This window comes from Rhagoletis zephyria, unplaced genomic scaffold (genome assembly GCF_001687245.7).
Source record: "Rhagoletis zephyria isolate East Lansing unplaced genomic scaffold, Rhagoletis_zephyria_1.1 Rzeph_scaffold_00159, whole genome shotgun sequence".
NCBI lineage: Eukaryota > Metazoa > Arthropoda > Insecta > Diptera > Tephritidae > Rhagoletis > Rhagoletis zephyria.
In genome coordinates this window covers 293,341-316,759 of record NW_016157243.1, presented here as the reverse complement: position 1 = coordinate 316,759, position 23,419 = coordinate 293,341, and the positions used below count along the sequence as shown (strand labels likewise).

The following is a 23,419-nucleotide window of genomic DNA, read 5'->3' as shown; positions in this document are numbered from 1 at the left end:
TATCGGCCTCACTATACATTAGTGATAGTGAAATACAATTGTTTCACTAAAATTATCCATCAAATAGTGAACAATTTTTTTTTTCTTTAAAATTGATAGTGGAAAAAAATCCAACACTAATGTTAATGGAACACAGAAACATTGCATTAAATTGAAAGACTGAGTTACCAGTTTATAGCATATTATAATTTTATTTTATTTAATTTAATTATAGTGAAACAAAATACCACTATCACAGTTTTTTGTGGTAGTGCACAAATTTTCCACTAAGCGGGTGACAAATAGTGAAAAATATGATTTCTTCCAATATGTTTACTGCTAGTGAAATGCCTAGTGTACTCAAAAATTAGTGCACTGCCCCCCAAACTGTGATCTGTACGAATATTTGAGTTACAACTAAAAAAAAACGAAGGTAGAAAATTTCGGGAGAAATATCGCCACCGAGTTGCAATCTTAAGTAGATACAAAAATGTTAAAAGCAAAACTGTGCAAAATTTAAAACGCTTGACATCCTTTTACTCTATGTATTTTTTCTCCCCCAACGGGAATCTTTGCTGAAGATAATGACACTACTTTTGACTCTATCTGCTATCTGAAAGCTCATGTCTTGCTGAAGTTAAATAGTGCGCTGAAAATTTTCGGACAGAGTCGGAGAACCTTAAGTTAGGCTTGGGCTCCGGTACCGGTAATGCTACCTAGTTAGCTTAGTTACATAACCAACTGTAGTCAGACCGATCGGCGTAAGACTATGCGTACAAGGTCGGGAGCGGTTCTAAATGCTTTGTTGTTCGTGATCGGAAATGTGATGTATTTATGAGGTCCGGGAAGAGAGATATGTTTAGAATTATGCAAGAATGTTTTGGGCCACCTACATATTACAAACTGACACGCAATTTTGGAGGAAGGTGCGTCGCTATTTTTTTTTTTTACATAGAAGCAATGGAGGAATCCATACACCGCCTTGGGGAACTCGGAAACAATAGCGACGGCTCCAAGACTAAAACTTAAAATTCAGGAGTTCTCTCTATGTAGTGACATGCAATTTACTCAGTGAAATTGTGGTAGGCTGGGAAGGACACATACATATGTAATTCCCCGTTATTTATCTCATTCACACAATTGGATCTGTTTCAATTGGACGCTCCAAAGGACAGCTGCACGTGAAAAAGTTGTTTTTAAGTACTACACAGTTGATAGAGATCCCAGACATTGTTGTCGCCCATACGCCATGGCATGCAAGACCAACATATCACACTTTGATAACGAGTCATAAAAGAAAAGGTTTGGAAGAAATTTCGATGTTGGCTGTGTTCAAGACGCGTCCGGAATGAAAATTATTACCCAGTGGAAAAATGCAATGTATAGTAATCGCAAAAAATAATCAGTAAAACAACCCTTTTCACATTCAAAAATGCAATCCTAAGAAAAGTGGGGCATTCAATTTTGCATTACCTAGTATCGAGAAATGAATGTGTTTTAATATAAAATTTGTGGAACTTTTTGAATACATTACAATGCTGATTACCTAGTTAGCAGTATTATAATCGAGAACTCATAAGAAATACATTACATTATTTATCACGCATGTATGTCTTAGTGAGTGAAAGTGGGCTTTTCTGCCTACTACAACTCCGTTGAATAAAAATATTTTTAATCGACTTCAAAAAAAGTAGAAGGTTATCAATTCGTCGGAATATTTTTCATTAGGAAACTTTCAATTACAAAAGGAGCAAATTTAACATACAACCCAAACTTTTGTTTATATTGCTAGAATTTGTATAGTTGTGTCATTTACTTTTTTGATCGGAAAACTCTGGTTATCTTCAGGAGACTTTCAATAATAATACCCAATTGTTTATTTAACCATTTTTTTATACTAGCGATTTTTGATTGTTCCCACCATTGAATTTTTCAAGGTGTTTATGGGTTTTTGGCGGACCTATAAATTACAGTTTCGATAAAAATGGTTAAATAAACAACTGAGTATTATTATTGAAAGTCTATTAGTATTGGGAATCTGTTACAGAGAAACCGAGCTATCCGATAGAAAAATATAGATTTTTAAGAATTCTATACCATTTCTACGAAAAGTTTGTGTTTTCCCCATGGAAAATTTGGGCGCTTTGAGCGACCTCTGAATATTTTTTTATTTTAAAATAAAAATAAGAAATATGGGTATATTTTTTCGGTATAGAACAATCCAAGGGGGTGAGAGCATACAGATTCCGACTTTACTTTTTCACATGCATTTTTGTACCACCCTAAAGTATATACATGCATAAGCACCTCATTGCATATTTGAATAAAATTTTAATTTTGCGGTCGTACAATCTGCTAGAATTCGAGCAACAAGTGGTCGGAAATGAATTTATGTATGTATATATACAAAATTTTAAGCAAAATTAATTTGATAAAAAGCAGTTATGCTGCAATTTGCATTTTACACATAAGTATTCAGGGAAGCCCATATTTTATGAATGTATAAAGTAATAATGCTTATATCCATTAAAAAAAATGCTCAAAATATTGATGTTAAAATGATTGCAATAAAAATATTGAGACTATTTCTCGTCATTAAATTATTTATGAACCCGTTTGCGTGTTTATTAGTAAGGTACTCATGCAGACATGCTTGCCTATTTATGAGATTAAAATTTCAATTTCACGCCATGATTTTCGAGTGACCACACTTTAGAGTATAAGAACGAGTATAAGTGAAGCGGGATGAAGCACAGACCACTCGAATAAAAACAAAAAAACAAAAAACAGTAGTAAATGTTGCTCTAAACACCATCAGCAAGGACACACTTTAAATTTAGCTCAAGTGTGAACTTAATTAAGGAAATCACTTCAAGCGCAAGTGAATATACTCAAGTAAATAAGAGTCTAATCACAAACCGCTTAAGGCAGGTATGAAAAAAAGGAATTTCTAACATACAAATGAATGTATATGTGCTATCTAGGCGACAAAGTGGGCGAAAACTTTCACCACTTGAGGCATCAAAATTTGTAAAGTTAGGAAAAAGTAGAAGTAGGTGTAAAATTCGTATGGCCAAGAAGTAATAGAGTGGCCACTTGAAACTCAAAACATTGTTGTGTCTGACTTTAACCCTTTGGAGACGGTCGCCATTTTCCTTTATTTTATACAGTGCAAAAAACTGTCAACAATACATACACACAGAGATGAGAAACAGCCATAATAACATATGTACATACACTGAGTGAAAAAACGCGTTGCAATATTAAGAAAAACGTTATGAATTCACTAAGGGAAATAATGCATAGTAAAAATTAATATTTTTTGTTTGATCATCATTTGAAACACACATTTACATGTCTGGCTGTAGCTGTGTGCGCAAAGATGCTTGCCAAATTTGCCAATTTCCAGAGGATCAGGGTTCTAGTCCCATAGCAGGCAGCATAGAAATACATATTTTTTTGGTATCTTAATCTTGAAAAAGAATCCGTGAAGTGCAAAACGGCTCATTTTAATATGGACGTATTTGAATTGAATATATCCATACTAAATACAAAAATTTGTTACGAGTTGGTTTGGTGCTCTTTCATATACGTACTTTTTTCAAACTTGGTACGTTCTTTTTATTCTAAATTTTTTCTCTCAGTGTAGATATATTCCAATAGATGCCGACGTGTTAATAACAGCTTTTTTTATTTTCAACTTTTCATCAACTACCTGTTAAATATGAATCGGAAATAGCCATGAAATTCACTTGAAATTGAGACTGCGTGTTGATTCAGCCGAGTGGAATAATTGAAAAAGGTGTCAATGTACACAGAAATACGAAACGATGGTCGCGACTAGGTAGTGTGTAATGGGGAGTAAAGGAGGAAAAGAGGAAAATATAATAACAGAATGATAAAGGAAAAGGAAAATGCTTAACCGGCCAGACGAATGTCGAATGTGTGTTTTGCTTTCAGTTGTCTTGCTTAAAAATCTATTATGAAATCAGTGCTACGGACGTTGGCATCTTGACATACATACATACACTGCCGAAACAAAGTATTGGCACAGCAAATTTTTCACAATATATCCAACAATTGTTATTATAATATTTTTCCCCCAATTTTATATAAAAATATGGTTCATTCCACAACAAAAAGCATAAAAATGCAATTTCTAAACTTTGTGCAAAACTTGCGCAAATTCAGCAAATTTTCGTGCAAATTTTAAACTTTAGCCCAATCAATTCTATTATAATAAAGTACAAGTTTTAAGTAGCTAGAAATTACCGCTGATTTTTGACATTTTTTTCGCGCAGTCAGTTACATACAAAAATTTTTTTTTTTCGAAAATACTTTATATAAAAAAATGCAAAACATCTTCAACAAAAAAAAATCTCAAAAATCAATGCGATTTTTGACTAGCTCCGAACTTGAATTTATTTTACTAGAATTTTATGGGCTGCAAAACTGCATACTCAAAAAAATTCTGAAAATTTTGATTAAAAAGTTCAAATTTTGATTGAAAATTTGCTGAATTTTCGCGAGTTTTGCACAAAGTTTAGGACTACGCACTTAAAGACACTAGAACTAGTGCTTTCAAAAAAGGGCACAAGCTCACAATGTGTTGAGCCAACAGCGGATCATAGCAGAACTAGGCTATGTAGAGCTCGTCATGCGTTGTTATAAAGAGTCTTATCTCCCATACTTTCGCTATACTAGTTTATGACCTCTTTCAGACTCTCAATGCAAAAGGCTTTATGGGTGAGATATCCGTAATTACCAAAGTTAAACACGAAAGGACCTTTACGGACTTGATGCAGGATGCTCTATGATGATCACTTTTAAACTGGCTCTTGGCAAGAACGGCTGTCGTTTAACCCAAACAAGACCGTTATATTTCCGCTCAACGTAAAGTTTCCTTCAATTAAAATCAATGGCAGTGAGATTCCCTTAGAGGATGAAGTCCAATATCTTGGGTTTTTCATACATTTTTAAAATCACGGCTACAAAAAAGACAAAAAAGAATCCTTATAACAAGATAGCAAAACAGCAATGCGGAAAATAAACCAGGTACACGGACTTGCATGTAAACCCGACCCTAATCCACTCCTCTGGTAGAGGAACATTAATTTAAATGTTAGCGTATGAAGGGTGCTTAAGAAAATATGACAGACCACAGTACACTGATTTGGTTTAGGAAAGGGCTTTCAAAGCAGAAAATACCAAAACTGGAGACTAAAGCAGACACGCACACGCTGGAACAACCTCGAAAGCATTATGCATTTGAAGAAACTCTTCACTTAAAATGCCAACAGAGCTGAGTCCGCTCCAACCGCTGAACGCGCTGCTAGAGGATTTGTGGCCCTAACCCGCTCTTCATCATACCAAACCATAAGCTTTTTAAAGCTTGTATTCCGAAAAGTCGAGGATGTCCCAGCTATTATGCGCTTGTTTTCAATTGAAACCCACAGAGAAAAAATGTTGTACGGACCGAGTTTTTCTTATCTTGCTATCTTGGCTGTGATACCTTCTACAATTTAATTTTTTTGACACAAAGATTATCCCTTTCTCTAAAAATCCTAATTACACACATACATACATATATGTATTTACATGCATACATAAAAGGGAGCTTTAGAGCATTTTCTTGCAGAGTTTGCTTCCGGAGCGAGAGATTTTTGAATATTTAAGTAAATTTAAACTTTTGCATTTCATTTCATGCTTGGTTTCTGTTTTCAATTCCATGCGTTTAATATAATTTTACATACATACATATATTTGTTGCATTTTTTCTACAACAATTTATTGTACGAATTTTTCCCGACTTTGAAACAAGAACAAAATTGACCAAACTTTTTGTCCAAGTTTATAGTTTATGTTTACAAAAGCAAACAGACATACAAAAGCTTGACGAACTGTGTACAAAGCATAAACGGAGATACATAAATCAAATACGCTGGCATCTAAGTCCACAATCAAACATATATACGAACATACATAAATATGTATATTAGCGTGCCTCCTCAAAAAAAAAAAAGTCGCGGTTTTTCCACCGAATTATAAAATGTATTTATTTATTTAAAGGCGGAAGCCAAAATATTTCGGAAAAACATTAAGATTTACGACCGATTGAAAAGATCTCCAAGAATTAAATTTTTTATAAATAAAACTAGTTTTAAAAAATTGTTTCCCCAAAAAATAGCCTGAGATACTGGAGAGTTGAAACTTAAAAGGTTTGCATAAAAATGTTTGAACACTTTATCAACGGAATCAAAATAATGAGATTTTTGGAGATATCTTCAAATCACGTAAATCTTAATATCTCTGTAAAATGTTTTTGCGAAAATCTTAAAATAAAATAAATAATTTTTAATATTTTTTATATAGATGCAGGTGCATCCTAATGTATAAATGACGAATGTTGGTATATTCTAAACTTTTGGCAGCAGTGGTCTAAATATTTATGCATTTATACACAACTCATTTATTTCGAGTACACTGCCGCTGGCTTTGAAGCGCGAAATAACTAGTTGCACATACAGAAAGTAAACTTTTTAATGAAATTTTTCATTCAGTTATCAATGGCCGCAAACGGCTGCTGCTCGGCGGCGCGTATTTTAAATGCTTGCGTATCTGTGTTTACATTCAACTTCTGTGTTTTGTCAGCTTTGCGTGTTAACATGTCAAACACTTCACCTCGCCCATCTGCTACGAATCGCCTACCAGTTTTCATTCATCAAATAATTTAATTATGAATTTGTTTAATGTCACCGACACTAAATAAATGCTCTCGTAACAAAAATTTGTAAACGCATAATAAAAAAACGCTCGTAAAGATTTTAAATATTTTAGTGACATCTAATATAAATGAATTTTGATGAATTTTTGCTTTTACCTGCAATTTAGACCATTGTATGCGGCCAATGCATCGCGATGAGTTGCGCCAGGCCAATTTCGCGCCATAAATCAATTCTGTTTCGGTAAGTTGATAAGAGCCATTGGATTCGATACTCTGGCGCACCTGTTTCCAGCGCGTTTCATGAGCCACACTTGAAGCCCTGAAAATTAATAAAATGGTAAAAATTTATAAATATTGTAAAAATGAAAGTATGAATGTAGACGGAGCTCGAAATAAGTATCACGTGGCAATCTCTCTCTCGTCTGATCGTAGTGTATACAAGTACCTTAAACTAATATCAACTAACATCTACCATATGTTAGTAGATCACTGCCTCACTGCCCTTTTTTAGCAAGCTGTGTTATTTTATTTTTATTTGACAACCTGCTAATCTATCCCTCTGACCATTTCCTATTTTCAAATCTGAAGAAATGTCTTAGCGAAAAGGGATTTGGGAATTTTGTTTTTGTTGTTGTTGTAGTTTGTGGGTTCATCACATTGTCAAAATCCCTTGTTGTTCCACACTTCTATTCGTTTCAGTATTCTTTCAGGGCCAGAGGGTGGGAATGCCTTGAGGACGAGGAAGCTTACGAACAATTTTTTTGTGAATTTCCAGCCTTGGCTAAACAAAGATTAACTTGCTTTAAAGCTTCATTGACCAAAACCTTAGAAATAAGGAATTCGACTACCAAGGCCATTTTAGGATTAATTAATTATACAAGAAACTTTCCAGGTCGCAGTGTCTCTTGTTCTGACTAGCCCGTGCATTTATCTATGGGCCAATTTCACAATGCGTAGTTAACTCGGAATCGGGAGTTAACTACAGATTTTTGTACTGAAAATCTCTAGTTAACTGTCGATTCGGAGTTAACTACGCACTGTGAAATTGGCCCTATGTGTCTAATCTTAAGCTGATCGGCGATTCCAACATAATTTTTCTACTTATAGGCTTATAGATTTGAAAGACTTATAAAAAATTTTCTTAACTACTCAGTATTAATTTACGCTCGTATTACCGCAGCCTACCTCTTTATCGATGTGAAATATTGGTCCAAAAAATCCTTGGCATGTTCCAATACCACATCGGGTTTGCGCGCTTCTACTGGCGCCGTCCCAAGCGCCATAACGCTGCTCATGCATGTCGCCTTCGAACAGGATAATGACTGAAAAGAAATAGTTGAAAATATTTAATAGTGAAAATTTAATAAACGATGCTTTTATTAGGAAAGAAAATTTAATAAAGTTGGTAATGATTTAGGAGCAGATGTACTACCTAAGTTCATATATTCCAACAAAGTGTTCATCAGTCTCACGCTCTGCCAAAGTCTAAAACAATTTTGGAAAAAATGTTCTTTCGCAATAACCTTTATCTTACAAACAGAAATTATCTTTTCAACGAATTTCTTTTCCACCTCAAAAATTGCCAATTAAACCGCATTGTGTCGGTGTTGTTATAACTTGTTGGGACGAAGGATAAAGGAAAAATAATCAATATCGCTAAATAGCAGACTGTGGAAAACTCATACTCAGGCATAATTGAATGTGCCTCTCCACACACATAGAAATAAGTGAAAAGCGAGGATATAAATACATTACACAAAACAACCACAACAAAGAAAGTGACTTTGCAAAGCAGGATTATAAACAAGTAATTTTGAAGCAAAAAACAAAACCGACTTCAATTCTCATATAAAAATATGGTCCAATGATCGGATCTAAACCAGTTTAGTATGGGACCACCTCTGAGACACTCCCTTTCCGATGCAAAAATAATTATCGAAATCTGTTGACGTGGTCCAAAGTTATGCAGTAACATATAAATTAAAAGGCTCTACCTAAAACTCCCAGCCAGTACACTGCTTCTTCTCCAGCCCAATGCAAGAGCACTCGGCAATCGTTGGAAATTATGCTTCGTACCCGAAGAAACGGTTCAAGGGTGTGCCGAGGCTGACTCCACCCGTTTCCTTCTCTATACATATCCCCCTGAAGTTTGAATAAATAGGTCCAATTAAATTCTTCACGAATCGATCAAAATTGTAGATCAGATTTGGAGAAGTTGTGTTCTATGAGGGATTCTACGGTTAGGCGGCTATCAGGGCTCTTATATCGCTCATGGTTCGGTCGGAACTGGTCGGAGAATGCCAAAGGTCTCACCCAATTGCATCGGGTTATTTCTAAATTAAGCTGACTTGCTTCCAAGGACACAGAGGTATTGCAGGAAACTGCATGTCTGATGAATTTGCTAGGCAAAGCATCCTTAAGTTCATTTTTTCGGGCAGGGAGGTCGTAGGAGTCTCTGTGTAAATCTTTGAACTACTCCTAGACAGATGGTCTCATACTCGGTTGATAGAGCGCAGGATAACGGAAATTGAATGCCTCTCAGCTGACCTGTTGACAAAGATAATGTTGTGTCGACAAAATTAATCAAAGATTCCTTGCAGACACTAGTCAAATCGTACTTCCATTGTTTCGATCCGAGTCCATTTGCTTCAGGTTCAATAAGCAGCAGGTCGTTGGACTTGCTTGTAAGCTGGAAAAACATCTTGTATGTTATAAGGAACCTCTCCCCTTCCAAATTCGCAGAGCCGGATAGCGTTAGAAGGCAGGAGCCTACTTGGAGAAATCCGCGGCCGTTGCACTGGGATGCCCCACGGACTCGTTCAAAGAGAAGTTAGTTTCTTAGACTGGCAAGGCAAAGGTGATCAGCTATAATAACTTGCAAAATAGCCAAGGAACTCTGGCCTGACCATAACAGGACGAAGACACAAGACCTGCTTAATAGATCAAAGGTAGAAATATTTAAAATTGTTGTTGTAAAAAACGGGCCACTGGCCCATAGTCAAACACGCAGAGAGAATGTGACTCCCATAAAATAGAACTAGAAGGTAGCGAAGAAAGCGCCCAGCATTTCCTATTAAACATAAAGCATCTGGAACTTTAGTTTGGGCACCTAGCGCCTTTCTTAACAGCTTCATTTGAATTACCTTCAGTTACTATTCCAGGAAAAATCAACTAGGTGATAACACAACGGACAATATAAGAAAGGCTAAATGAGGGCCCATCACAGGGCTGCCACCTAATCTAATACCTACCCTTTTTTATTGGTAGTAGAAAAAGAAGAGTTTCAACTTGGCAATGAAAATGCCTGCAATGAACGTCATTGCTTCTTAAAATTAAAATAACCATATTTTCCTTATATAAACACCCAGTTTTTGTAAGAAAAAGTTTTCCACTATTTGCATAGCGGTAAAATTATGCATTTATTGCACTTCGCAAATAAACTTTTACCTACATATACATACATAAACGAAAATATTATTTTAATAAGCAACAAAGTTACTACTCCCTTTTCCCATTTTAAGTGCAAAAGTTTTATTTGCGCATCTTTTGCCTTTGCTTGCCTTTGCCCTTGCTTGGTCTTGCTCTGTCACCTCGCGCCGTTTATGTACGCCTCCGACTACCCTCCGCTTGATGTCAAAGTTTTCGCTCGCCTTTGCCGCGCTCGTTTGTCCACCCGGAAGTGCAGTAATGCAACAACTTTCTATTTGCGTTTCCGTAGTCGCAGTTTAACAGTGAGGAAATAATAAAAAATAAATTGGATCATAAAATTATTTCCACCAAAATATGTATGGTAATCTTTAAGTATGATAGTAATTGTGGTTCTGTGTTGAGCAGAGGCTGGGGCAGACGATTTTTCAAAGATGGGAGACAAGTTCACAGTTAATTGGCGCTTGGTCGTGGAACAATATTCGGAAGGGCCAAGACTAAATTTTTTGCATCAAATATAAGGCAATAACTGCAAATAAAGTCCATATACTACTATTTCTAATTTCATCGGTCCTCTGCAAAAATTCCATTTTGACTTGTCGATTTAACTGCAGTTGTTGTTGTTGATACAGCTTACTTTTAATTTATTTTTTTTTTTGCTTTCGTTTCTTGGTGCATATTTGTTAACACGATCCAACAATTGCCCTCGCTTTCGCAACGTAAGACGCAGCCGAAAGACGTGACACTGTTCAACAATTCTTCTTGTTTACTTTTCCTTTCATATTGCTTTTTCTATCATTCTTCTGGGTTTTGCGCAAATTTTCTTGTGCGTTTTTACATCCTTTGACACTAATAACTGTGCCACTAACCGCACTGCTAGTCGCATAACCAAGCAACGCCGGCGGTACCAAAGGCAACACAAACCAACAAACCGGCAAGAAAATCTCCGCGGTGCTATTAGTTGGCAGCTCCTACGCTGCTTGCGGCTGCACCTCTTATGGGTAGTATTGTGCCACTAAATTGGCAATGTGGATGTGGATGTGGCAGCAGAAAGTTGTCCAAATTGCTTTATGTAAATAAACACTTCCTAGATGCCGCTTGGGGAGCAGCAAGGACTAGTGAAATGTATAGCTTTGTGCGTGTCGGTGTGTGACGTGCGTGTAAATGGAGGGCAACAGGAAACGGAAGTTGTTGCAACAGTTGTGAAACGTCAAGCATCCTCTTTGACTGGCAGGCAGGCAAGCAAGCATACATACATACATACACACATATCGTTACCTTAATAAAGAAAGGCCCTACACCTCTCTCACATCGTCGCTAAAATGCAAAAAAAAGCCGTAACTGCATCGAATTCAGAAAGTTGCTAGTGAGACTGCAACAGGCGGTATGCAAAGCGAAGGCCTTGTGGCCTACACACATATGTACATACTACATACATGCACATCATAAGGGCCTTTCATATTCTTAAGTTACATATGTATGTACACTTCTTGCCAATTTTCCCTGTAGTGGCACTTGCCGATAACCAAAAATTTCTTACCAAATTTATTCGATTTTAGCAAATTTAAGTTTATGGCCAAGAAGCCACTGCCTGCTTGCTGGCTTGCCTTGCCTAAAATAGCAGCGTAGTCTAAATAAGTGCCACATAAATATTTATTTATTCAGTATGCAAATTGATTGATATTCAAAACGCTAAATTATGCGCAATGTATATTTTTAAAGTGAATCCAATTCTGTGGTATGCTGAGAAATTTTACACCTTGAGTGGAATTGGTGTAGAGTAATGAAAACAATTCGGAATTTTAAGTTCAAATAAAACTTAATTGAAATAAAAAATTCTAAACAATAATCTCACCTGAATTGAGTATAACCTATGAGAAACTTAACTCTCTAATGACCTAAAAATAACTTCGTGAGAAAGATCTAATTCAGGCAAGCAAGGAAGTTTAAAGTATATAATTCTTCCAGAAGTTGTTCTCCATTTCTTAGCCTCAATGTACTGCTGGCCGATACTTGCTAAGCCCTCCTCCTTTGATTAAGTTTCATAGGCCTCACTATCTCTATTAATAAATTTTTGAAGGATGCTTCTGCATAAATCATCTGGAAAGTATGAGCGATCGCCTTTTAAAATATTTCCCGTTTACAAGCAGGCTTGTACCCTAAGCGGGACCAAAAGAAGGGAGTCTTGTTGTAACCCCTGATCTGCCATTTTTAGAAAACGGGTGAGGAAAACGAGGATAAAGATGATAAAAATGAGAAACTATTGGAATCGGAAGCTTCAGCAATACAACTTGGCTAAGGAAAATCCTGTACAGGGGTTCTTTAACTCAGAGTCTCATTCAAAAGGACGATATTGAATGTGTTCAAAGTGGGGAGGGTTCATAAAAAATGCTTACGATAAATCACTTGGCGCTATCCACGACTCCTTTACTCAGTATAAACAACCAAATCTACATATAATATATTCTTATGTCAGAAGGATGTTTAATGTTCTTTTCTTGATGAAGGCACTCATTCGGCTCTGTCATCATTTCTTCAGAAGAACCTGCGGAAATAGACGCACTTTCAAAAGCGCAAAATGCTTACAGGTGAGGGCGATCGAAAGACACAACTTAACAAAATGTTGTAAAGGGAATTAGATGGGGAATTCCCGTTGAGATTGAGATATGCATGTGGCCAAAAATATACTAAATAAAAATTAAACGAAAACTCGTTGAACTTACTGCTTACGCAGTTTACGTACCGAGAGGACATCGATGTTCTTTAACGCTGCTAGTAAGCTATCCTAGGCGACTAAGTAGGGTACTAATGGGAATATTGTTAAGCGCCACTTTTTTGTCTTTAATTTAGCTCTGAGCAATAATAAAATTTGCAAGAGATTTAAAAGGAATGAGCAGACTTTGCAGTTCATCTTCCAAGAGTGTCCAACAATTGGCAGGCTATGGAATCTGGAGGTAGCTGTTTAAATAGGAAATCGTAGCTTGTTAAATTTTTTTTAAAGAACTACGATATCCTCAGCACTGCTACTGAACCCAGGTATTAGGGTGTAATCTAGTAAGATAACTCGCTCCTTGCAATTTAATTTAAGCTATCCACATAAAAACAGTAAAAAATATAACAATAAATTTATCTAACGCACGCCCACGCATACACACAGGATTCACGAAACCCGCCTTGTCTTCTTCAACTACCAACGTCATTTCCGTTGCTGCCTTAATTAAGCCGCGCGACTGCGACGGAAGCAAACGGAAGTTGACTTTAAAAGCGATTCACTGATGTTGCCACAAATTGCTTAATTGAGTAAGAGAGCGAGCGAGAGAGGGAGAGAGAGAGAGAGAGCGCGACATGACAAACGTACACCCAAGTCTATTAACAATCGCTTCCTGTCTATTACCTTCAACCGCCGTGTTGGTGCATTCATTCGGCGTGGGCGTTTTTTTTTTGCGGCTGTTGCACATTTTAATGTCTTGCACTGCTAATTAAGTTGCGCACAGATTGCGCTTTGCAAATCCTTCGTCGGCTGTCGCACAAATGTGCCAGCGCTAATAAATAAGTTTAAGTGCCGCCATGTGCGCGCTGGCAGGCCATAGTATTTGCCACAAGTTGACATTAATGATGACAGCGTTGCAGCAGCCGCGACTGAGGGTTGAGGGCTAAGGGCTAAAAAGTTGACTGAACGCCCTTTGCTGCAGCAGCTGTGAACTGCACGTAGATATTTTTTTAGCAAGAAGGGCAGCACAAAAAAAAAATATTGCAGTATAATAAAAAGTTGCGCCGCCTTTTCCTTTTTCCGCCGATTCCTTGCCGGCAACTAGACGTAAGACTCTCTTCCTTGGCTGCACTTTCGCGTTGTTTATTTAAACCAACCGCCTACGTTTGCTCCGGTGACTGTATGAAAGTTTTATTTTCTCTCTTTCTTCTTTTTTGCTGTTCTTCATTGCTCGTTTCGCAGGTAATAATCGTGTGAATGGCTTCTTTGAATGTGGCGTAACGCTGCGCAGCTATGGGCCACATGGTGCTGTCGAAATTCTTATAACGGCATTAAGTTGTAAAGTTGTGATGCTTTTATTCACAGCATTTCTGCCTTTACTGAATCTGAGAATTTGCGTGCATGTGTGTATCTTTGCACACATATATGTACATATGTATGTATGTAAAAATATGTCTCACACGAAGTTAACTCCGAATGTCTGCTACGCCAGCAACAGCTTTTCATAAAAATTCATAACCATTACTTGATTTTCTTGTTTGTCTGTGTCTGTGTTTGAGTGCGTAAAATCCTATAATTTACAGTGAGTGATTAAGGGCCGTTTTCTCAAGTATCCTGTAACTTTAAAGTTCACTTTATATTTAAAGGTTACATTAAAATTTGAGATTGTGCCTAAAGTAGAGCATTTTATTACCCGTTTTAAATTGGTTTACAACCAAGAAAGATACATACGTCATAAACTGATAATAGAAATGCTTAACTTTAGACATAGCTTTACTTTTAATCCAACCTTTAAATATAAAGTAAGCTTTAAAGTTAAAGGTTACATCAGAAAACGGCCCTTAATCGATTGACCGTCGGCGCTCGAAATGAATACTCTGTGTTCATATGTATGTACATATGTAAGCAGTCCACCATGCATGGCGTATACGTAACATAAATTGAATTGGATGAGTGAGTAAGTAAAAGTACATAGATGCGGCGAAGTGGACAGAATGCAATGCGTATCGCATAAATGTGAATGTGAAAATATGAAAATTTCTGAATGAGAATATGCAAAAGTGCAAAAAAAAAAATGTTGGCTGGTAAAAAAACTCAACTTTTGTAGAAGATAAAGATTTTTCGAAAGTAACTTCCGCTTTAACTAGTAATTTAGTTAAAAAAGGATTTTTTCTCTTCTGTCCGTTTTCATATTGAATTTAAATAAAAAAAAACACACACTTTTCATTTAAATGGCTTGCCTAAAACTGGCTATAAATACATAAAATTAATTGAGAACAAAAAACCGGCACAAAAAAAGTTTTCTGCACTTTTTATGAGACCTACTTTTATTTTTTTTTGTATTTTGATGCTCTTAATTCAAATCTTTAGTCGGTTTGGCCTAAATGACGAAAAAAGGAGGAAAACCGCAATTTCGTTTCAGTTTACATGAAAACTTTAGGCCGAAATGACTAACTTTCAACATTTGAATAAATCTTAAAATTCTCAACCCACTTACATACATAGCTTCGTAGTGGTAATTTCTGAAAACTATTTCCGTAAACTTGCAATGCTAATTAGTTCATTATCAAATAAACATAATTGGCATACTGGCCCGCATAAAACTTTGTCCATCCAACCATGCAAACAAGCCAACAGACATGAACCAGTGATGACAGTCAGTTAACACTTTAATTAGCCATTGTTGTTCAAATAGTTAGGCGGAATTTGTTGATGCAACTACAAGCATTGAATGCAATTAAAGTTATGGTTTTTGTTGCCATAGTTGCTAAAGCGAAAATTACAGTGTTTGTTAACAGATGATGGGACGGTTTTTGTATCGCCAACAGGAATGGCATTCAACATCCGAGGCAGCAAATAATATTTTCATTTTTTATTTTTATTTTATTAGAAACATTTCTCAGCTAAGTTACACAGTTTGTATGGGTATACGCCACGCCTATTTAAAAATACTCTGATTCTGTTGTAATTAAAATTTTCATTGTTTTTAGAGAGTAGCAGCAATAGAATTAATTTCCTGTATTAGCGTTAATTTGCCTTCTTTCAATTGCGAAATTTAAGTATTTGTTTGTAATTAAAGTTCACTGAGAAAAGTCTTAGCTTGCAGAGGAATATAGCGAGAATAACAGAGAAAAATTTGAAAAGCATTCATTCAGTTAATATGATATTCTTCTACATAATCCTGAGGATAATACTCCTATATGGAGTTCTTCCAGTATAGCCACAAAGTTATATTGAAGACATAGGACCATCGATATGTATATGGAAAATAGAAATCGGAGATAAGCGACCTCTAAATCTAAATATTAAGGGTTGCGCTTTTTACAAACATCTTTTTACATTGTCCCAAAAATATTTCATAGGGAATAAAACAGATAGTCGATTGAATTTAATAGATATACAGAGAACATAGAAAACATAAAGACATTTTTAAGTAAATTATAAAGTTCCAACATTTTTTAGATAGAGTTTGTTGACCTTTTTCACTTCAACGGAGTTTTTTTTTTAACAATTTTAGTGAGCTTGAGGACGTATCCAAATGAAAAAATGTTGTGGAAAAACAGACAATAATTTTTTTTTCAAAAATTTTCAGGAAGACATATTCATTTCAGCCAATACTTCCAAAGAGTGTTTCCTGAATATAACCAGGTTTTAATTGATTCGTAAAAAAGTACCCATTTTTACGTGGAATAAACTGTACTTTCAATTCATAACTATTTAATAGAAAAAAATTTGTATATACAATTTTGCACAACCTGCAACAATAGACAAGGGAAAAATTCAAAAATACGCCGATTTTTTCATATTTTCAATTTATTCTAAAATTCTTTAATAAATAACTAAATCCATAAGTTTTTTAGTCTTTGGGGCCACGGAAAAATACTTTTTTTATGCATAATTTGAGAATTTCAGGATTCCAAAAAATTTACATAAACAAAGTTTTGTAAATTAATTTCACAACCGGATCTACGACCTGTACTCAGTTAATTAAAAATTTATTGCACTTCACTTGTTACACGTGTAAATAGAATTGAAAAAATATCTAAACCCTGGGAAAAATCTCAGAAGTGTACCAACATTTTTCCGACGGTCGATTTTTTTTTTTTGGTGTTATCAATATTTACTTCTCCCTTAACGAAATACTTAAAAGGGAACAAATATGAAGATGTCGCACTACCTTTTCCATACAAAATCTTAGCTTGTAACTAAGCTTTGAATTAGCTAAAGTCAAAGATTAACTTTTTAAGAACAGCACAGCGTAATCAATTACCCCATTACTCTACTTCACGCTCGATCACATACATTCCATTGCGCATAAGCATACATACATATATGTATATGTATATACTATTCACTTACCTCTTTAGCCTTGCAATGCAACGTATCATAAACCTCTGGCCTGCCCTCGATATTCTTCAGTCGTACTGGCTTGCGTATAAGTATGCTGCGCCCCTCCTCGTCCACGTGTATAAAACTGCCGGCACGCGCTCGAAAATCCTGCGACATTTTACGCTGTCCCTGATTCTTCGGTGTGGGCGAGAGCTCACGTGCCTTACCGCTGCCGCCGCCGCCACTGCCACCTTCCGCAATTACGCCCGCACCACCTCCACCGCCGCCCACCACTGAGTTGCGCCCAACAAGAATTGGCGAATTTTTAGCGCTATCTGTGCCGCGCCCCGAAATGCTCTGCCTCTTTGCGTAATGCTGTCGATTGGGTGTATTGTTGACGCTGTTGCTGCCACCTGGCACCATGGGTGTTGCAGCTGCATGCTGTTGCATTTGTTCTTGCGGCTCTTTAATGTGTATTTGGGACCGTTTGCCATTTTCCAATTCGTTGCGCTTTTCCGGTGTTGGCGGCGACGAGTTCGAGTGATTCGTTTGGATTTCGTTGTTTGCTATTGCATTGCTATTGCAAGCTGTGTGTTGTTGTTGCTGTTGTTGTTGTTGTTGTTGTTGTAGTATTTGTTGTTGCTGCTGTTTTTGCTGGTGCGTTGGCGTACTTGGCATACGCTTGGCAGCCACCAATCGCAAATTTTCGAATATCGCACTAAAGTGCGACATTTTGCCGAAACGCCGACGAAACGCGCCACTCACTTAGCCACCGTAGTCACACCGTAGTTTGGCCCACACTTTGTCACTTAATTGCTCAGTTTTATTTGATTTATTTTTTATGTAGGTCTTTTATTTATTTTAATTATTTGCATCGTTGTAGGTTTGGAATTGCAATCTGGTTGTGCAATCTATTTCAAATGAAATATTTGTCTTTGTTAACTGAAATTAACTTTATTCTCTTAAAATTGTTGCTATTCAGTATATCAATTCCGATCTTCCTTAGTATAGATTCGTTTATTATAAGCGAGTTTTTTTTACTTCTCAACAACTCCTCTCTTACTCTTACCAACACTTTTCGCTTTCATATACATATATAAAGGTCTTAAAGGTCACCTGCAGGTTGACAAATCACGTTGAGTTCGCTGAGATTGAATATTGGCCAAATACGGCCACTGAAACCGGACTTATACATTGTCTCTACTGATGGTCCCAAATCTGACACTGGGTCAGTATTTGGTGTTTATATAGTAAAAATCAAAGCTAAATTGTTGAGCTCTAGGTGCCAGGTCCCTCGGGAGCACCTGTTCATGAAATATCTGACCGTTTACCTACAGAGGTGTCAGGTCTAGTACCACTTACTCTGCAACCAGTTATAGAACTCTTAACTTCGGAAGCCACTGTTAGAAACTAATTGGCTTAGAAATGACAGGCAGGCATGGACGGGTTCACCTACAGCCCGTTGCCCTCACTCTGACTGCTCACTTCTCGCGGCACAAATAGACGACTGGGATCAGCATAAATGGCTACCCTATTTTCCCTCGCTGCCTTGAAGGTAGAAAGGTCTGAACACTATTTTTATCTCTGTGGTAGAGATTTAAAAATACATGAAGAAGGTACGCTAAGTGTTTTCTTCTGCAATCGCTATTTTTGTTTATTTCGGGATTTTACTTTAAAAATTTCAGCTGAGTCAAACCGACAACAATAAATATACACACACTCGTATTGAAAAAGATCATCTAAGAACGGAATTTTACTAAAAAAGCCAAATCACATTTTCAAAAATTTTTAAAGACATACTCAGAGATTGAAATCACTTATGACCTAAAAAACTATATATGAAAATAACGGTTATAATATGATCGAAAAAATCAAAATCAAAACACAGCGATCAAAGTGGTATCGAAAAAATAGAATTCCAAATAAAAAACGATAAAAAAAATCATAAATTAAATTGATCGGAAAAACAGTAATGCAATGTTTACTGTTATGATTTTTATTTTAAATATATTAACCGTTACGCTCCTGTTCCTAAGCTATTCTTCAATTATGTTAATTTTTGGAGCTCATAACCACATTGTGTGGACCGGTATATTAAAGCCAATACAGAAACAGAAGTTCAAAGGAACCTTCAGAATCGATTTTACAACCTGGCGCCAATAGTCAAAACTCCTACCGGAGCATGAAATAAATTTGTGATCGTTTTTATCTTACGTACATTAGATTGAAGCTACACTCAAGGCCCTCTCATGATTTGAGGCCAAGTTCTCCTTTCTTCTTGAGTGCATTGATAGGCTGAACGTTCTGGTGGAGCACAATGATATCCAACTAATTTAGGGACCAGGTCACATAGGAGTTGGGGGTGACGAGGAAGCATACCATCTAACCAAAACGGCGGCCGCCTTGACTCCTATAGGGCCGAAGCAAAGCTTACTATCGGACCTAGGATAAACAAGGAACTTTTCAGGAAGGAGAGGATCAGACTCGAAGAACAACACGGGAGTAACACCGTAGATATATGCGAGGTTATATGCTTACTGGGAGGCTACAACCTTACAAGCTATATGGCAATAATAAGAGGTTTTCTGACGGGGCACTGTGGACTAAAAGGCCACCCTTAAAAGCTAGAGACCTATGTTATTTCTATGAGTCTATCAAGGAGATGAGGGAAGTACCTATCCACTGAATACCTCTTCAAATATCTGGGATCTTTAGGGTTGGATGAGGTACTATGAATGGTTGAGGGCATAATAGATCTCTTGGTCGCAGTGTATACCTCTATATAAATTTATATATTTATCTATGCATGTCAAATCGATAAATACGAATTTTCAAAAGAGAACGACTTGAGCGCCATCTGGCGATCTCATTTTTTGGATATACATACATACATATATTTGTTCTAAACTGTTTACAACCTGAGCCAAAGTGTATCATAAGTACAAGATCGTGAGTTGCATAAAAAGTCTCATGGAAATAGGCGCTTCCAGTTTTTCTAAAATTTTTAAATTTCCAGCCAATTTTTTAAAATTTTTTTTCCGTAAGAAATTCATTAGGATTATATCCAACGAACTGTTTAAAACATTAGCCGAAAGCATTCAGTCGTTTTCAAGAGATGATCTTACAAACATACAATATGAAATTTTTAATTAATTATTATATTAGTTGATCATAAGACTCCTTAAAATTCATGTGAAACACTAAACATTAGATTCCTTCGTTAGAAAAAAAGGGGGTCCCGTTATTATGTGGAAATGAGTTTAAGGTTATAATTAATCTTAGCTAGTTTAGCATTTAAAAGGCAATTGTGTTTCTTTAAAAATTACATAAAACCAAAGCAAATTATGCCTACTACCATCTTAAATTTAAATCTTAAGAAATTTGCACATAGTTAAGATACGATTGAATTTTATACGCCGCTTAACTCATTAAAAGGCGAAAGCCAAATAGCAAAGTTAAAGAACCAAAATTTCGTATGGATACTACAAGAGTTGCTACGTACACAAACCCATAATAAAAATTTTCAACCTCAAGTATTTATTAAGAACATTCTTTAGTTCACTTAAGTCGAGCAACCGGTCAGCTACGCAAAGCTACCTGACTTTAGTGATTACAAATTCAGTTACCTAAACGTACACCATTAAGCACCTTAAAGTCTTTTTTGTTCAAATATTAAAGTCCAGCAACAACTTGGCGCGCCCAACATGCAGCCAATAGCATTAAATTAGCATTAAATTTTCAAAGATTCAACCACTTGATGCGCGTAGTTTTATTTTACGGTATTTTTGTGTAACGCAGGAGTGCTCTGCCAACACTCAAACACCAAAATGGTTAAGTACTTTTACATAAGTCTGTAAGTACCGGAGTTATGTAAGAAGCTATGTACATACATACATAAGTAGCGCATCCAAACACTGCGAGTATATTTTACAAACAATAAAATTTTAAAATCGTCATTTACATAAATACCTACATACATACATATTTACAGACTTTTCTAGCTGCCAAAGTTGAAAGTTTGTAAACCGCAATTTTGTTCACCAATTAAAAGTGACTCAGCCTAGGGCTTATGTTCTTAGTGGAGCAAGTTGCTTTTTTATGTTGTTGTTGTTGTTGTTGTAACAGTTGTTTTTGTATTTGAAGTAACTTGCTACTTTTACGCTTATTTATTGATATTTACGTATGAATGTATGTACATATGTACATATTTATGTATAAGCAGTGCTCACCTTTTAAACTCATGCTTAACTGTTCAAAGTATTTTGCCGACACTGAACGTTTACGACGCCTTAATGTATGCACTTAATTACATTAAACATCGCGCGCGCGCTCCAACGATAGCGTTTTGCCAAACCGCTTAGCTGCGCTGTAACCTCACTCAGTGTCTACGGCATTTCCCTACCCTGCCTTTGTTTCTACATACAAATTAATTACTTAATCAGCAAACTCAGTAGTGATCAGAGTGATTGGGTTGCTAGGCAATCGGTTGCGGTTAGTGTGTGGGTGGGCAAATGTGCGTCGTACGAATTTGCATGAAAATACGTACATACATTTGCCTACATAGCACTCTAAATTCAATTAATTGTGCTCAAGTGCTGATGAATTATGAACAAGAAGCACTTGATTTCATTTTATTTAATTTACCTGTATTTCGGGGGCTTGAATACGTCAACGGTTGCTGTGACGCGGATACATTTCTCAGTTTAAATATATTCTCGAAATTATGTTGTCACATCGCAGATGCTACTTAATTTGATAATGCCCGCATGCTTAGTATCACTCACGCGTGACTATGAACTAAGACTATATGTACTATGTAAGGATATCTTTTCTGTCTTTAATTGAAAGATTTTTTAGAATTTATTCTCACTGCGTTGTGGCCTGAAACTCTTATTAGTGTCTACGGTGTTATACCCAGTAGAGAAGCTGCTGAATGCTAAATAATTTGTAGTTATGACAGTAGTCATTTCGATGAGATTTTTCATCACGTGGGAAAAGAACTGTAACTATTTTTCCGTTAATAATGATAATATTTTGGCGCCTATACTTTTGCTAGGTGTTTGGCTGAGCTTCTCCTCCAGTTTGTGGTGAGCCTCCTCTGATGTAATAATACAAATGGAGGGACCTACACTTTTACACAGGCTCCGAATGGCAAATGGTTTTAATGAGAATATTTTTCAAGTCAGAAACCCACGCGGAGGTTTTGACATTGCCAACCGGCGGGCGACCACTGTTAGAAAAAGCGTTTTCAAACCCAGGTCCTACGCAGTGGTTGTACGCACCTCTAAATATATTTTCTGCTATCCGGAGCCTACGTAGGTGAGGGCAGCTACCAACTCTTTCATCTTCTCTCTTTTCTTTGTTTTCTCTCTTGCCTTTTCTCCTTCTCACGTTTATGGGGGAAAAAGGTATCTACATATATTGTTTTGTATGTGGAACAAAAAGTGGTATCTTTGAAATTTCCCACTTTACGAAGCTCAGCTGAGTATAAAATTTTGCTTTTACAAAAATTTTATTTGGTGAACTAATTTGGCCACTCCGTTGAAGACCTTTTACCCGTGGTATTGAGATATGCATAAAAGCGTAGACAGACGTGGTATCGAGTCCCAGTATAATTTTTTTCATTTAATTTATTTTTTTATTCATTCAGTTATAATTTCTATATTTTTTATGTTGTTTTTAGTTGGTTCTTGTTGACTTTTTTGATTAAATTAGACGCTACGCTTTAGAGTAACTAATAATAAAAAAAATAAATAATGTGAAAATAAAATAAAACAAAATAAAGCAAAACAAAATACACAAATAAAAAAAAAAACAAATAAAAAAATAAAATAAATTTTTTGCAATCGCTCGAACCAAGGAACCAGCGCTCACCACTCGGCTACCGCTAAGATGAGAAATAGACAAAAGCTCGTATAATATTATCACTAGATCTAAATAAGTTCAGATTATTGCGCTTTGAGTGAAATTTAACGGCATGCACAGTTTTTACCTGCTGGGATATGTATATGTACCTAGCACTAAAATTGTATTTTACACACACACACATATGAGTTGCAGTTGTACAATACATATTATGTACTTGGAAATTCCTCCCACAAGATTTGACAAAATATGCAACACCGCAACCACCTGTGCATTGCATGTAATTCCTCATTTTATGAAACAGCCATAAGAAAACGTATCGGACAGTACTTCCATATATGCCGCATGTTTTCGGTCCTCTGTCATTCAGAGTGTGTAGTAAAGTC

General features: G+C 36.2%; 1 protein-coding gene across 1 annotated transcript in view; it reads right to left on the bottom strand.

The window, feature by feature from the left end:
• The window catches only part of Nos (Nitric oxide synthase), a 137,407-nt gene extending 119,986 nt beyond the window's left edge, over positions 1 to 17,421 (bottom strand). The window contains exons 1-3 of the mRNA XM_017606197.1: positions 17,199 to 17,421; positions 7,889 to 8,025; positions 6,860 to 7,022 (exon numbers count right to left, since the gene is read on the bottom strand). Coding sequence (XP_017461686.1) covers positions 6,860 to 7,022; positions 7,889 to 8,025; positions 17,199 to 17,345 — 447 coding nt within the window. The 5' untranslated portion in view covers positions 17,346 to 17,421. The remainder of the gene's footprint in view (positions 1 to 6,859; positions 7,023 to 7,888; positions 8,026 to 17,198) is intronic.
• Between the last annotated feature and the right edge of the window lie 5,998 nt (positions 17,422 to 23,419).